General features: G+C 40.0%; 1 protein-coding gene and 1 non-coding gene across 26 annotated transcripts in view; both read right to left on the bottom strand.

Moving 5' to 3' along the window:
* Positions 1–15,312, bottom strand: part of DLGAP1 (DLG associated protein 1) — a 964,206-nt gene that overhangs the window by 64,392 nt on the left and 884,502 nt on the right. For all 25 annotated transcript variants that reach the window (XM_016933374.4, XM_016933378.4, XM_016933377.4 and 22 more), the window contains one exon: positions 7,662–7,753. In XM_016933374.4, the coding sequence (XP_016788863.3) occupies positions 7,662–7,753 (92 nt within the window). The remainder of the gene's footprint in view (positions 1–7,661; positions 7,754–15,312) is intronic.
* LOC112206311 (small nucleolar RNA U13) lies at positions 13,324–13,427 on the bottom strand. Its single transcript, XR_002940542.1, has one exon. It is a non-coding gene; the product is annotated as a small nucleolar RNA U13 (small nucleolar RNA).

Genomic DNA, 15,312 nt, shown 5'->3' with positions numbered 1-15,312 from the left:
GGGCCTGTAATCCCAGCTACTTGGGAGGCTGATGCAGGAGAATTGTTTGAACCCGGGAGGCAGAGGTTGCGGTGAGCCAATATTGTGCCACTGCACTCCAGCCTGGGTGACAGAGCAAGACTCAGTCTCAAAAAAAAAAAAAAAAAAAGCATGTTTATGTAAAATTAAATGAGAGCTGGCAGCAAGCTGCACATTTTTTTCTAAATGGGAAAAGGGTTAAGTTGATTATTTATCTAGTCGGATTAACATCTACCATATTTGTTACTACTTTCTATTTTTTTGCCTTTGCTCTTTCTTCTTATTTTTGTATTTCACATTTTTTCTGCTGTTAATAATTTTCCATTGAGCATTTATGTGATTGAATTTTCTTTTCTTTCTTAGCATACTAATTTTACTTCTCTTTTACCTCTTTTTAGTGGTTACCCTAGAGTTTGCATTATGTATTTACCACGAATCCAATCCACTTTCATATAACACTATGACACTTCACAGGTTTTGCAAGTACTTTGTAATAATTAAATATTTCCAATTCCTACCACTTATTCCTTGTATCATTGCTGCCATTCATTTCACTTATACATAAATAAATAAATGTACATGTATTTAAATACATTTTTGCTATTGCTATTTTGAACAAACTTATCTGTTAGATCAATTACGAATGAGAAAAATGAGCTGGGCACACTGGCCCACGCCTATAATTTCAGCACTTTGGGAGGCTGAGGTGGGCGGATCACCAGAGATTAGGAGTTCGAGACCAGCCTGTTCAACACGGTGAAACACCGTCTCTACTAAAAAAAAAAAAACAAAAACAAAAAAAATTAGCCAGATGTGGCAGGTGCCTATAATCCTAACTACTCAGGAGGCTGAGGCAGGAGTATCGCTTGAACCTGGAAGGTGGAGGTTGCAGTGAGCCAAGATCCTGCCACTATACTCCTTCCTGGGCGACAGAGCAAGACTCCATCTCCAAAAAAAAAAGAGAAAAATGAAAGTTTTTATTTTAGTTTCTGACCTATGTCATTTTCCTTCTCTCAGAAGAACTTCTTAACATTTCTTGAAGGTCTGCTGGCAACAAATTCCCTCAATTTTTGTTTATCTGAAATAGTCTTTATTTTTCTTTCACTTTTACGGATAATTTCACAGGGTACAAAATTCTAGATGGGTGTTTTTGGTTTTTTATTCTCCTAATACTTTAAATATTTCACTCTGTTCTTGCATGGTTTCCGAGAAGTTGGATATACTTCTTTCAATTTTTTTCGTTTTTGAGTGTTTTTATAGTGACTAAGCCTCGCTATGTTGCTGTATTAGTCCGTTTTAACGCTGCTGATAAAGACATACCAGATACTGGGCAATTTACAAAAGAAAGAAGTTTATAGGACTTACAGTTCCATGTGGCTGGGGAGGCCCCACAATCATGGCATAAGGTGAAAAGCACATGCCACATGGTGGCAGACAGGAGAAGAGGGTAACCGGGCACTGTGGCTCACGTCTGTAATCCCAGCACTTTGGGAGGCCGAGGCGGGAAGATCACAAGGTCAGGAGTTTGAGACCAGCCTGGCCAACATGGTGAAACCCTGTCTCTACTAAAAATACAAAAATTAGCAAGGCGTGATGGCGGGCACCTGTAATCCCAGCTACTCAGGAGACTGAGGCAGGAGAATTGCTTGAACCCAGGAGGCAGAGGTTGTAGTGAGCTGAAATCATGCCATTGCACTCCAGCCTGGGCAACAAGAGCAAAAACTCCATCTCAAAAAAAAAATAATATGAATAATTATATCTGTGTGGTCACAGTTACTCAAGTGGCTGTGGTGGAAGGATTGCTTAGGGCCAGGAGTTCAAGTCCATCCTGGGCAACTGATACAGTTTTGTGTGTCCCCACTCAAATCTCATCTTGAGTTGTAACTCCCACAATTCCCACCTGTTGTGGGAGGAACCTGGCAGGAGGTGATTGAATCATGGGGGTGGGTCTTTCCCATGCTGTTCTCATGATAACGAGTGGGTCTCATGAGATCTGATGGCTTTAAAAATGGGAATTTCCCTGCAGAAGCCCTCTTCTCTCCCCCTCTTTTTTTTTTTTTTTTTAGATGGAGTCTCACTCTGTCACCCAGGCTGGAGTGCAGTGGCGTGATCTCAGCTCACTGCAGCTTCCACCTCCTGGGTTCAAGTGATTCTCCTGCCTCAGCCTCCCAAGTAGCTGGGATTACAGACACGCGCCACCACGCCTGGTTAATTTTTTTTTTTTAATTTTTTATTATACTTTAAGTTTTAGGGTACATGTGCACACTGTGCAGGTTAGTTACATATGTATACATGTGCCATGCTGGTGCGCTGCACCCACTAACTCGTCATCTAGCATTAGATATATCTCCCAATGCTATCCCTCCCCCCTCCCCCCTCCCCACCACAGTCCCCAGAGTGTGATATTCCCCTTCCTGTGTCCATGTGATCTCATTGTTCAATTCCCACCTATGAGTGAGAATATGCGGTGTTTGGTTTTTTGTTCTTGCGATAGTTTACTGAGAATGATGGTTTCCAGTTTCATCCATGTCCCTACAAAGGACATGAACTCATCATTTTTTATGGCTGCATAGTATTCCATGGTGTATATGTGCCACATTTTCTTAATCCAGTCTATCATTGTTGGACATTTGGGTTGGTTCCAAGTCTTTGCTATTGTGAATAATGCCGCAATAAACATACGTGTGTATGTGTCTTTATAGCAGCATGATTTATAGTCATTTGGGTATATACCCAGTAATGGGATGGCTGGGTCAAATGGTATTTCTAGTTCTAGATCCCTGAGGAATCGCCACACTGACTTCCACAATGGTTGAACTAGTTTACAGTCCCACCAACAGTGTCAAAGTGTTCCTATTTCTCCACATCCTCTCCAGCACCTGTTGTTTCCTGACTTTTTAATTGAGACTAAGTCTCGCTCTGTCTCCGAAAGTGTTGGGATTACAGGAATGAGCCACTGTGCCTGGCCAGATATAACTCTTATCTTTTATCTTTTTTGTTTGTTTGTTCTGTTTGTTTATTTTTGAGACACGGTCTCTCTCTGTCGCTGAGGCTGGAATGCAGTGGTGTGATCTCAGCTCTCTATAACCTTCACTTCCCAAGCTCAAGCAATCTTTCCACCTCAGCCTACTGAGTAACTGGGACCACAGGCATGCACCACAGCCAGATAACTTTTTGTATTTTTTGTAAAGATGGGATTTTGCCATGTTGCCCAGGTTGGTCTTGAACTCCTGGGCTGAAGTGATCCACCCACCTCAGCCTCTCAAAATTCTGGGATTACAGATGTGAGCCACTGCACCCGGCCTAGTTCTTATCTTTGCTCCTCTATAGGTAAGATGTTCTTTCCCTCTCACTTTTTTCAAGATTTTTAAAGTCTTATTTTTCTGAAGTTTGAATATGATATGCTTAGGTGTAGTTTTTTGGTTTGTGTTTGTTTGTTTTGGCATTTATCTTGCTTGGTATTCTCTGAGCTTCCTGAATCTGAGGTGTCTGACATTAATTTGGGGGAATTCTGTTATTATTGCTTCTAATATTGCTTCTGTTCCTTTCTCCATCCTCTCCTTCTTGTATTCCTCTCTCATGTAAAGTTACACCTGTTGTAGCTGTCTCACTGTTCTCAGATAATCTGTTATGGCTTTTTTTTTTTTTTTGAGACAGAATTTTGCTCTTGTTGCCCAGGCTGGAGTGCAGTGGCACGATCTCAGCTCACCACAACCTCCGCCTCCCGAGTTCAAGCAATTCTCCTACCTCATCCTCCCAAGTAGATGGGATTACAGGCATGCACCACCACACCCGGCTAATTTTTTATTTTTAGTAGAGATGGGGTTTCTCCATGTTGGCCAGGCCGGTCTTGAACTCCTGAGCTCCGGTGATCCGCCCACCTCGGCCTCCCAAAGTGCAGGGATTACAGGCATGAGCCACCGTGCCCAGCTGATCTGGCTTTTTATCAGTCTTCTTTCTCTTTGCTTTTCAGTTTTGGAAGTTTCTATTGTTATATCCTCAAGCTTAGCATTAGTGTCCAGTTTACTAGTGAGCCCATCAAAGATATTCTTTGTTTCTATTAGAGTGTTTTTTATCTCCAGCATTTCTTTTTAAATCTCTCTTAGAACTCTTTTTCATTCTCCATCTCTCTACATGTTCTGCTTCTTTCATTAGAGCCCTTAGCATATTAATCATAATTTAAAAAAAATCTTGGCCCGGTAATTCCAACATTCCTGCCATATTTGACTCTGGTTCTGATGCTTGTTCCATCTCTTCAAACTGTGTTTTTTACCTTTTAATATGCCTCGTAATTTTTTGAAAAGTGGGCTTGATGTACTGGGTGAAAGGAACTGTGGTAAATTGGCATTTAGTAATGTACTGGTAAGGTGTGTGTGAGGGAAAAGTGCTCTACAGTTCTATGATTAGTCTCAGCCTTTTGGTGAGCCTGTGCTCCTGGACTGTGAACTTCATCAGTGTTTCTCAGTTGTTTTTATTTTTTTCCCTTACGTGGGATAAGATGCCTGAAGGGGGCTGAGGTTGGGTATGTCCCTTCCCCCATGTGGAAGGCTAGAGGAAACTAGAGCTGAGTGTTTTCCTTCCCCCAGGTAGGTTCTAGGCTCTGATAAAACCCCAGCCAGCAAAAGGTTCTGGTAAAAATAGTTTCTGCTGCGTGCAGGCCTTGTGAATAAGAAGAGAAAGTGCTGGCATATGTCAAAGTAGTTATTTTTTCCTTCCCCTTTCTGGAAGCACAAGGAGATTTTTTTTCTCTGATATTCACTTTGAGGACCTGGTAGAGTTCCTGGAGGTGAAACTCACAAAAGTGTGAGCTGTCCCTGTGACTGGGTTTCCTTGGAGCTTTTAACTCTCAGAGTTGTCAATATCGAGCCTCCAACAATTCTTCAGTTACTGCTTATGTTTTCTTACCCTGTGCTGCTTCCTGCAGAGATTTCTACTTGTGTTTCTACTGCAGTAAGTTGTAAGTCTCTGTATCTGTCTGTTTTTCCAATTTTGGGAGAAGCAGTGTCCCCTGTGACCTCCTTTCTCTAAGAGATATACAAAGAGATGTTGATTTTTTAGTTTGTTAAGATTTTTACTTGCTAAGATGGAGTGGTGACTTCCGAGTTCCTTTTAGCTTATAGTGGGAACTGCTTGTAACCCCCTTTTTACATATAAGGAAACTAAGGCACAAAGATGGGTAGTAATTTGCTTATGGCCCCTCAGTTAGTAAGGGGCACAGCCAGGATTTGGTGTTCTGGCTCAAGAGTCTGTGCTGTCAACCACTACATCGTTGAGAAAAGGCACCAAGCTGGGCTGGTGGGAGATGGAGGAATATATTTTCTTTTTCTTTTTAAGACAGAGTCTGCTCTGCCACCCAGGCTGGAGTGCAATGGCGTCATCTTGGCTCACTGCAATCTCTGCCTCCTGGGTTAAAGCGATTGTCCTGCCTCAGCCTCCCGAGTTCCTGGGATTACAGGAACCCACCACCACGCACAGCTAATTTTTGTAATTTTTTAGTAGAGACGGGTTTCACCATGTTGGTCAGGCTGGTCTTGAACTCCTTACCTCAGGTGATCCACCCGCCTCGGCCTCCCAGACTGCTGGGATTACAGGCGTGAGCCATTGCCCATGTCCAGGAATATATTTTCTTTAATGTCTACTAAATGTATACTTTCAAAAATTTTTCTAAAACACTTAATAAAGAAACATATGCCTAGGACATTAAAGCAATGATTACCGGCCCAGCGCGGTGGCTCACGCCTGTAATCCCAGCCCTTTGGGAAGCCAAGGCGGGTGGATCACAAGGTCAAGATGATCGAAACCATCCTGGCCAACATGGTGAAACCCCGTCTCTCTTAAAAATACAAAAATTAGCTGGGCGTGATGGTGCGTGCCTGTAGTCCCAGCCACTCGGGAGGCTGAGTCAGGAGAATCGCTTGAACCCAGGAGGCGGAGGTTGCAGTGAGCCGAGATTGCACCACTGCACCCCAGCCTGGGCGACAGAGTGAGACTCCGTCTCAAAAAAAACACACACAAAAAACAAACAAACAAAAAAAATGATTACTAAAACTTTTCAGAGTAAAAGAAAAAAGTCACTCCTAAACCTACCATTTGTACGTATTACATTTCAGTCCTTGTCCATCTGCATGAACACTATGCATGGATATTACATATTAAAGTTTTTCACCTAACATTGTATCATGGGAATTTCCCCATGTTTCTCCACCTTTTTAAATAAATGATATTTAATAGCTGTATAATAGTTTACCTTGGTGAGGTGCTATAAATTACAAAAGCATGCTATTATTGGTTATTTGATAATTAGTGTTTTTCTTTTACAATGATAAATAATGTTTCACAATTGTTTACCTTTCATTGAGTAATTTAACTCAAGCCCCAAGAGTGTGATTTTTGGGTCAATTGGTACGGATAGATGTGTAACTATTGCTAACTTTTGTCATATTTGTTTCCAGAATGATCGTACCAGTTTTCTGGGCTTCCAGCATTGCATAATTATATCAGGTTGGTGCAAAAGTAATTGAGGTTTTTGCCATATTATACACACACACACACTATATATATATATTACATATACAACATAGAATTTATTAATAAATATATATTAACTATATGTATATGATATATATACACACCTCTTAAAAGTATAGTGTCAATCAATAGTGAGAGGTTCTAAAACAGGACCATTTCCATAAAGTGATAAATTCCTCCTTTTCAGATTTTCAGTTTACGTTACATGTAGCCTTGATTATAGGAGGCATTCCATAGATTTTATTGAATGGATGGATAATGGAAGGATGGATAGGTGACATTCAAATGATTCTTCCTAATTAACACACTGAAAGTTAGTAGCAAAGTTGAGATGATACACTGATTTATAATTTAGAGTAGTTTCTCTTACCATAACTCCAGTTTTACTTTATTCAGCCAACATTTGCTGTATATTTAGTATGTGCAAATCACAATGCTGGAAGCTGGGGGGTACTACTAGCAATAAAACATGGTTCTACCCACCAAGAAACTCCCAGTTTGAGAAATTCACATGCCTCTCTCCATCAGATTCTCATTTACAAAATGAAATTATTGACCCCAAATTCTGTAATTTTATGAAATCCTACATTTCCCATTTATAGATACTAAGGCTCTAAAGTAGGTAAAGAGTAATCTGAAGGACTGGTGATTCAGGATAATGACAGGGAATATCTTCCTTTTCATTCATTCATTCATTCATTCATTCATTCATCATTCATTAAGCACACACTAAACACCAGACACTATTAAGTGTTGGGAATAGAAATAGAAATAAGGTAAGTTCTCTTCTCATAAAAAGTGCACAGTCTCAAATGGGAAGGTTTCTTATTTCTTTTGTTTTCAGAGGTATAGTTTGGCAACCCAAGAGTACTGCACACAGTATTTATATGTATGTAATATGCTTACAGTACTATTCAAACAAAACTCAAATGGAGTGGTGTCTAGTATTAAAGTACAGGAGAGAATCAACTAATATTGATTCAACTTCACCCTTTAAATACTCCCAAAACTTAGAGGAAAATATCATTGAATTTTGTAGATTTATCACAGGGAAAAATGCTTTTACCTTACTTCACAACATCAAGACAAAAGAGGATGCGTGCATGTGGACTTACCACTTCTCTTCTTCTACTTGCACTCCCACAGACTGGAACTTACTGGGTGCTTTATTCTCCCCTGTTTTGTCAGGTTCTTCAGCATCATCCACCTGGAGAAATCATCAAATAAATAGAGTTGTTCCATTTCAGTCATCTTGCTTGGAAAACAAACATCACATTTTATGAGAAAAATCTCTAATATTACTGGAATGTTTTGTAATTTATAACCTCCTTGTTCAATATTTGTGTATTTTCTGGGCACCATCACTACCTTCACTGCACGCTCTTTGACTCTGTTGCTGTTAGTAAAATGCAATTTTATCCACTCTCAAGGTAGCTGATAAATGTTTGATTCCTCCACAGATTTGCAAGTCTGTACTTAGACTTAAGTATCTTACTGTAAATACTATATTAGAAGGGAATCTACATGGAAATGTGTTCTTGGAAGTTTTTATTTTTCTAATAGAGTTTCCCTCTGTTGCCCGGGCTGGAGTGCTGTGGTGCGATCTCAGCTCACTACAACCTCCGCCTCCCGGGTTCAAGGGATTCTCCTGCCTCAGCCTCCCGAATAGCTGAGATTACAGGTGTGTGCCACCATGTCCGACTAATTTTTGTATTTTTAGTGGAGACAGGTTTTTGCCAAGTTGGCCAGTCTGGTCTCAAACTCCTGATCTCAAGTGTTCTGCCCGCCTGGGCCTCCCAAAGTGTTGAGATTACAGGCGTGAGCCACCACGCCCGGCCTGGAAGTTTTGAATTTGAAGATAACAACATACAAAATAAAGAGGAAAATTTATATATTGTAATTATAATTGTTGACATTGGGAGATTTAGATATTAACCTTATTAAGATGAACTATAGAGTGTCTTCATTTTTCTCCCCTTAAATAAAGAATTGACTTTGAATATCACTCCATAGTTTCTAAATAGCTATGTGTATATTACAGCTATATAGAAAATATACCATATAGAACTAATAACCTATGCAACAGATTAGCCCCAACCCAAATTTGAAGAAATTTATAGAATTATTAGGTTTATTCCTTTTTCCTACTATGTGTTTAAGAAATGTTGTCTCTAAATATAAAGACAATTCAATGTAAGTTATATAAAATTAAAATATAGAAATATATAATGTAGAAAGAGAAAGTTTCCCAAGAATTATTGTCAATTATTTGATGTATATTTGTCTATCTTTATATATATGTCTATATATGTATTTAAATTTTTGTTTGTTTGTTTGTCTTTGAGATGGAGTCTCACTTTGTTACCCAGGCTGGAGTGCAGTGGCACGATCTCGGCTCACCGCAAGTTCCGCCTCCCAGGTTCACACCATTCTCCTGCCTCAGCTTCCCAAGTGTCTGGGACTACAGGTGCCCGCCACCATGCCTGGCTAATTTTTTATATTTTTAGTAGAGATGGGGTTTCACTGTGTTAGCCAGGATGGTCTCGATCTCCTGACCTTGTGATCCGCCCGCCTCGGCCTCCCAAAGTGCTGGGATTACAGGCATGAGCCACCACGCCTGGCCTAAATGATTATTTTATTTTATTTTATTTTATTTTTGAGACAGAGTCTCACTCTGTCCCCCAGGCTAGAGTACAGTGGCGCAATCTCAGCTCCTGCAACCTCCGCTTCCTGGGTTCAAGCAATTCTCCTGCCTCAGCCTCCCAAGTAGCTGAGATTACAGACGCGTGCCACCATGCCCAGCTAATTTTTGTATTTTTAGTAGAGATGGGATTTCACCATGTTGGTCAGGCTGGTCTTGAACTCCTGACCTCGTGATTTGAGTGCCTCGGCCTCCCAAATTGCTGAGATTACAGGCGTGAGCCACCGCACCTGGCCAAAAATATTTATTGACTTCTTATGTTTCTATCTGTAAGTCGTCTGTTCATATCCTTTACTAGTCTCCTCCCTAATTAGGCTGTTCTTTATTTTCTTAATCATAGGATCTCTTTATATTTTATGAACCTAAACTCTTTCTCTGTTACATATACTGCAAATGTTTTCTCTCAGTTTATCATGTGTCTTTTAAACTTTGCCCTTCATTGGAGAGAATCTTAGGTAGTCACATCCAGCTTTTATGGTTTGGAAAGGCTTTTTCTCTGAGCATATTTTTAAAAGTCTTCTTGTATTTTCTTTTATGCTTTCATGTTATCTTTTTTTCATATATAATTCTTAAATCCACCATCCTGAAATGTTTCTGTCAAAGACACATACCTAGAGATCTAATATTACCCTCCTGTACTACCTCCCTTGGGTTATGAATGGATCGGGCTCCATTTATTAACTAATTCGCCTTTTTTATTTGAGATGCCAGCTTTATCTGATACCAAACTTTACTCACATATATTTTCCCATACATTCTCACATAGGCATTCCCATATACAGTCATGACACACACAGTGACATTTCTGTTAACGATAGAGCACATATACAATAGTGATCATAAGATTATAATGGAACTGTCCTGTGCAGAAGTACCATTCTGTATCTTTTGTACTGTATTTTTACTGTACCTTTTCTATGGTTAGATACACAAATACTTACCATTATGTTATAATGGCCTACAGTGTTCTGCATAGTCATATGCTGTACAGGTTTATAGCCTAGGAGCAATGGGCCATACTACATAGCCTAAGTGGGTAGTATGCTCTACCTCCTAGGTTTGTGTAAGTACCTTCTATGATGTTCACACAATGACGAAATCACCTAATAACACATTTTCCCAGGTGTATCCCTGTCATTAAGTGACATACATATAAAGACCTGTTTCTGGCCTATTGATCTGCTGGGCTTATTGACCTTCCCTCTCCTTTTTCCTAAATATAATTTTTTTTTTTTTTTTTTGAGATGGAGTTTCACTCTGTTGCCCAGGTTAGAGTGCAGTGGTACGATCTCGGCTCAGTGCAACCTCCACCTCCCAGGTTCAAGTGATTATTCTGCCTCAGCCTCCCAAGTAGCTGGCATTATAGGTGTGTGCCACCATGCCTGGCTAATTTTTGTATTTTTAGTAGAGACGGGGTTTCGCTACATTGGCCAGGCTGGTCTCGAACTCCCAACCTCAGCTGATCTGCCCGCCTCAGCCTCTCAAAGTGCTGGTTGCATGTCTGGCCTTTCCTAATATAACTTTATAATCAGTCTTGATATTTTCTATGGCAAGTCTGCTCCTGTAGTTCTTTTTTCAAAAAGTATAATTAGGCTAGGTGAGGTGGCTCATGCCTGTAATCCTAGCACTTTGGGAGGCCGAGGTGAGAGGATCGCTTGAGCCCAGGAGTTAAAGACCAGCCTGGGCAACATAGCAAGACCCTGTCTCTACAAAAAATAAGAAAAAAAATAGCTGGGCATAGTGGCACGCGCCTGTACTCCCAGCTACTCAGGAGGCTGAAGGAGGATTGCTTGAGCCTGAGAGGTGGAGGCTGCAGTGAGCCATGATCATGCCACTGCACTCCAGCCTGAGTGACAGAGCAAGACAGTGTCTCAAAAAAAAAAAAAAAAAAAAAAAGGTAATTTGAAAACAGAACAAAGCAAAACAAAAATCTCTAGGTTATTTTGGAGTATTAACTTCTAAGTAAACTTTAACATCAAATTGTCAAGCTCGTCCTGTTAGCCTCCACCAAGTGATAAAAATCATATTGGAATTTTTATTGGAATTTCTTTAAATATTTGTATTAATTTTCAGGAAATTGTTGTCTTTTTACTATGTAGTATTCCTGTGTAGGAATATTAAATAATTTTCCATTTATTACAGTATTATATTTTATTTATTTATTTGCTGGACGAGATCTTGCTATGTTGCCCAGGCTACAGTACAGTGGCTATTCACAAAGTCGATCCCATTAGTGATCAGCATGGCAATTTTGACCTGCTCCTTTTCTGACCTGAGCCATTTCACCCCTCCTTAGGCAAACTGATGGTCCCCTGCCCCTGGCAGGTCACCATACTGATGCTGAACTTACTGTGGACACCCCATCACTATAGTGCACTACAGCCCAAGACTCCTGGGCTCATGTGATCCTCCTGCCTCAGCCCCCTGAGTAGTTGAGATACAGGTGTGCATGACCATGCATGGAGGTTATTTACTTATTTATTTATTTTCAGACGGAGTCTTGGGACTCTCACTCTGTCGCCCAGGCTGGAGTGCAGTGGCGTGATTTCGGCTCACTGCAATCTCTGCCTCCCGGGTTCAAGCGATTCTCCCTGCCTCAGTCTCCCGAGTAGCTGCGACTACAGGTGCGCTCAACCACGCCCGGCTCTTTTTTTTTCCTTTTCTTTTTTCTTTCTTTCTTTTTTTTTTTTTTTTTTGACAGAGTCTTGCTCTGTCGCCAGGCTGGAGTGCAGTGGCGCAGTCTCGGCTCACTGCAACCTCCGCCTCGGGGGTTCAAGCGATTCTCCTGCCTCAGCCTCCCGAGACGCTGGGACGACAGGCGCGCACCACCACGCCCAGCTAATTTTTGTATTTTTTAGTAGAGACTGGGTTTCATCATGTTGGCCAGGATGGTCTGGATCTCTTGACCTCGTGATCCGCCTGCCTCGGCCTCCCAAAGTGCTGGGATTACAGGCGTGAGCCAATGTTCCCGGCCGCCTGGAGGTCTTATATTTTATGTAAGGTAAGTTTTTATATTGTTTTCAAATAGGAGTTACATATTATTTCTGAAGCTCAATTGTGTTGTTTTATAGTTTTTGTTACTATTGTGAATGGGTTATTTTTGTACCTTTATATTTTGTGTATTGATAATATATAGATAAGTTATTGATTCCTCTGTATTTATACTATATTCTTTCACGTTGCTGAATTCTAATGGATTTTCAGTGGTTTCTTCTAGGTTTTTTTTTTTTTTTTTTTTTTTTTTGAGACGGAGTTTTGCTCTTGTTGCCCAGGCTGGAGTGCAATGGCGCGATCTCTGTTCACCGCAACCTACCCCTCCGGGATTCAAGCGATTCTCCCGCCTCAGCCTCCCGGTTTCCGCTAGAATTTTAAAGGTGGACATGTATATTATCTACGAATAAAAGCAATTTTGCTTTGTTTTGAAATATTTACAGTTCATTTCTTGCTTTGTGTCTTGGCCAGTAAAGGCAAACAACACTGAATAAGCCTAAGAAAATATTCATCCTTACTTGACTTCTGACTCTGGAATATCTCTAGCATTTCGTCTTTAAGCAGAAGTTTAGTTTGGTTTCTTTTATTTATTTGTTTGTTTGTTTGTTTCTGAGACAGAGTCTCACTCTGTTGCCCAGGCTGGAGTGCAGTGGCGCAATCTAAGCTCACTAAGCAACCTCCACCCCCCAGGTTCAAGTGATTCTCCTGCCTTAGCCTCCCGAGTAGCTGGGACTACAGGCATGTGCCATCATGCCTGGCTAATTTTTGTATTTTTAGTAGAGACGGGATTTTGCCATGCTGGCCAGGCTGGTCTCAAACTCCTGATCTCAAGTGATCCACCCACTTCAGCCTCCCAAAGTACTGGGATTACAGGTGTGAGCCACTACACCTGGCCTTTAGTTTGGTTTCTTATAAATGCTTTTTATCATGTTGATACTTGGAATGGCTTCTGATTTTTACCAAATGCAATACTTTTCACTATCTATCTGATACCATATTTTTCCCCCCAAAGGCTAAAATAACTTTGGATTTCTGTGACATACACTACTTGGTAATAGTATATTATTTTAATTTCATTTTTCTTACTTCAGACAGGAAATATGCTGACATTATAATAAGATGTGAGGGAGGCACATCTTAAACTTTTGTGTGAAGACCCAATCATCATGCTGAGGAATCACAAAAAGATCAGTAAAGGTATATCATTTTTAAAAATATATATACACTTTGATTAATTCTCAAATTTGGTAAGAATTTTTACATGTATTTTTGTAAGCATGTTATTCTATAATTATTTTTTCTTGTGTTCTTTCAAATTTAGGTATTAGAGTTATGCTTATTTGATTAAAATATATTAAGAATCTTGGCGCAGTGGTTCACACCTGTAATCCCAGCACTTTGGGAAGCCGAGACGGGCAGATCACCTGAGGTCAGGAGTTTGAGACCAGCCTAGCCAACATGGTGAAACCCCGTCTCTACTAAAAATACAAAAATTAGCCGGGCGTGGTAGCGCGTGGATGTAGTCCCAGCTACTCAGGAGACTGAGGCAGGAGAATTGCTTGAACCAAGGAGATGGAAGTTACAGTGAGCCTAGATCACACCACCGCACTCCAGCCTGGGTGACAAGAGCAAAACTCCATCTCAAAAAAAAAAAAAGAATCTTGATCTTTTCTTGTAATATTAGATGCTTTAAATAACACAGGAATTATTTGCTTCATGAATGTTGAGAAAACCTTTCCTGTTAAAATGATCCAAGTCCGTAACATTTGTGAAAGGTTTTTTTTTCTTTACTTTTTTTGCACCGTATTCTATGGTTATAAGATTTCTTCCTCCAGGTTTTTATTTTATTTGTTTATTTATTTTTTAGAGAGAGGGTTTCTGTCATCCAAGCTGGAGTGCTGTGGCAAAATCATGGCTTACTGCCACTGTGACCTCCTGGTCTCAAGTTATCCTCCCGCCTCAGCCTCCCAAGTAGCTGGCACTCAGGTATGTGCCAGCACACACGACTAATTTTTTCTACTTTTTGTAGAGACAAGGTCTCGTTATGTTGCTTAAGCTGGTCTTGAATTCCCTGGCTCAAGCCATCTACCCACCTTAGCTTCTCAAAGTGCTGGGATTACAGGCGTGAGGCACTGAGCCTGACCTCTTTCCCCAGATTTAATACTCCCTCTTGCATCGGTATTAGTAATATACATGAGTGTCTATATTATTTTGACTTTAAAATTTGCCAACATTAAGCTGTCACAAGAATCTTTTATAGTTTTTCAAAAGGTCATATACTATTCTCATTCCTGATATTGTTGATTTCTATTTTCCCTCTCTCAATCAGACTTGTCTATTTATTTAGTATTTTCAAATAACCAATTTTGGTTTATCAATTCCACTTTACTTGTTATTGCCATTGCTCTGTTTTGTTTTCTAATGCATTTATCTATACTTTCATCATTAGTAATTCCTTCTTTTGAATCTGTTGTTCTTTTTCTAGCTTTGTAAATTGAGTGTTTACTTTATATTGTAATATTTCTTCCTTAATTATGAAAGAACATAGGGCTAGAACTTTTTCTTAGGTCATAACTATGGCCACAGCCCATAGTGGTGATTTATAGGATTCCTGCTGTCATTTATTTCAAAATAATCTTGAATTCCTTCCGTAATCCAAATGTTATTTAGATGTTTTAACATTTTCAAATGGTTAGATTTTGTTATCTGTTTAGCGTTAATTTCTAATTTTAATGCATCATGGTTGGCAAACATGACTGATTATTTCTTCTTTTTGGAATTCATTAAAATGATCTCCATAAGGTTCATTAGTTTTGACTGGAGAGAGGTCCCTCCAAAAATCTCTTTCCAAATAAACACTGATGCTGACTTCGAGGACATCAAAATAAAGTCTTCAAGGCTTAAATGTTTTGAAACTATCTCCTTAGTGTTCCTTTACTATTTTAAGTCAATAAATTATGAATCCAAGATAATGTGCCTCTTTATTTTATTTTATTTATTTATTTTGAGACGGAGTCTGGCTCTGTCGCCCAGGCTGGAGTGCAGTGGCACAATCTTGGCTCACTGCAAGCTCC

The sequence above is a fragment of the Pan troglodytes genome, chromosome 17 (genome assembly GCF_028858775.2).
Source record: "Pan troglodytes isolate AG18354 chromosome 17, NHGRI_mPanTro3-v2.0_pri, whole genome shotgun sequence".
Lineage (NCBI taxonomy): Eukaryota > Metazoa > Chordata > Mammalia > Primates > Hominidae > Pan > Pan troglodytes.
This window is presented reverse-complemented; position numbering and strand designations above follow the sequence as displayed.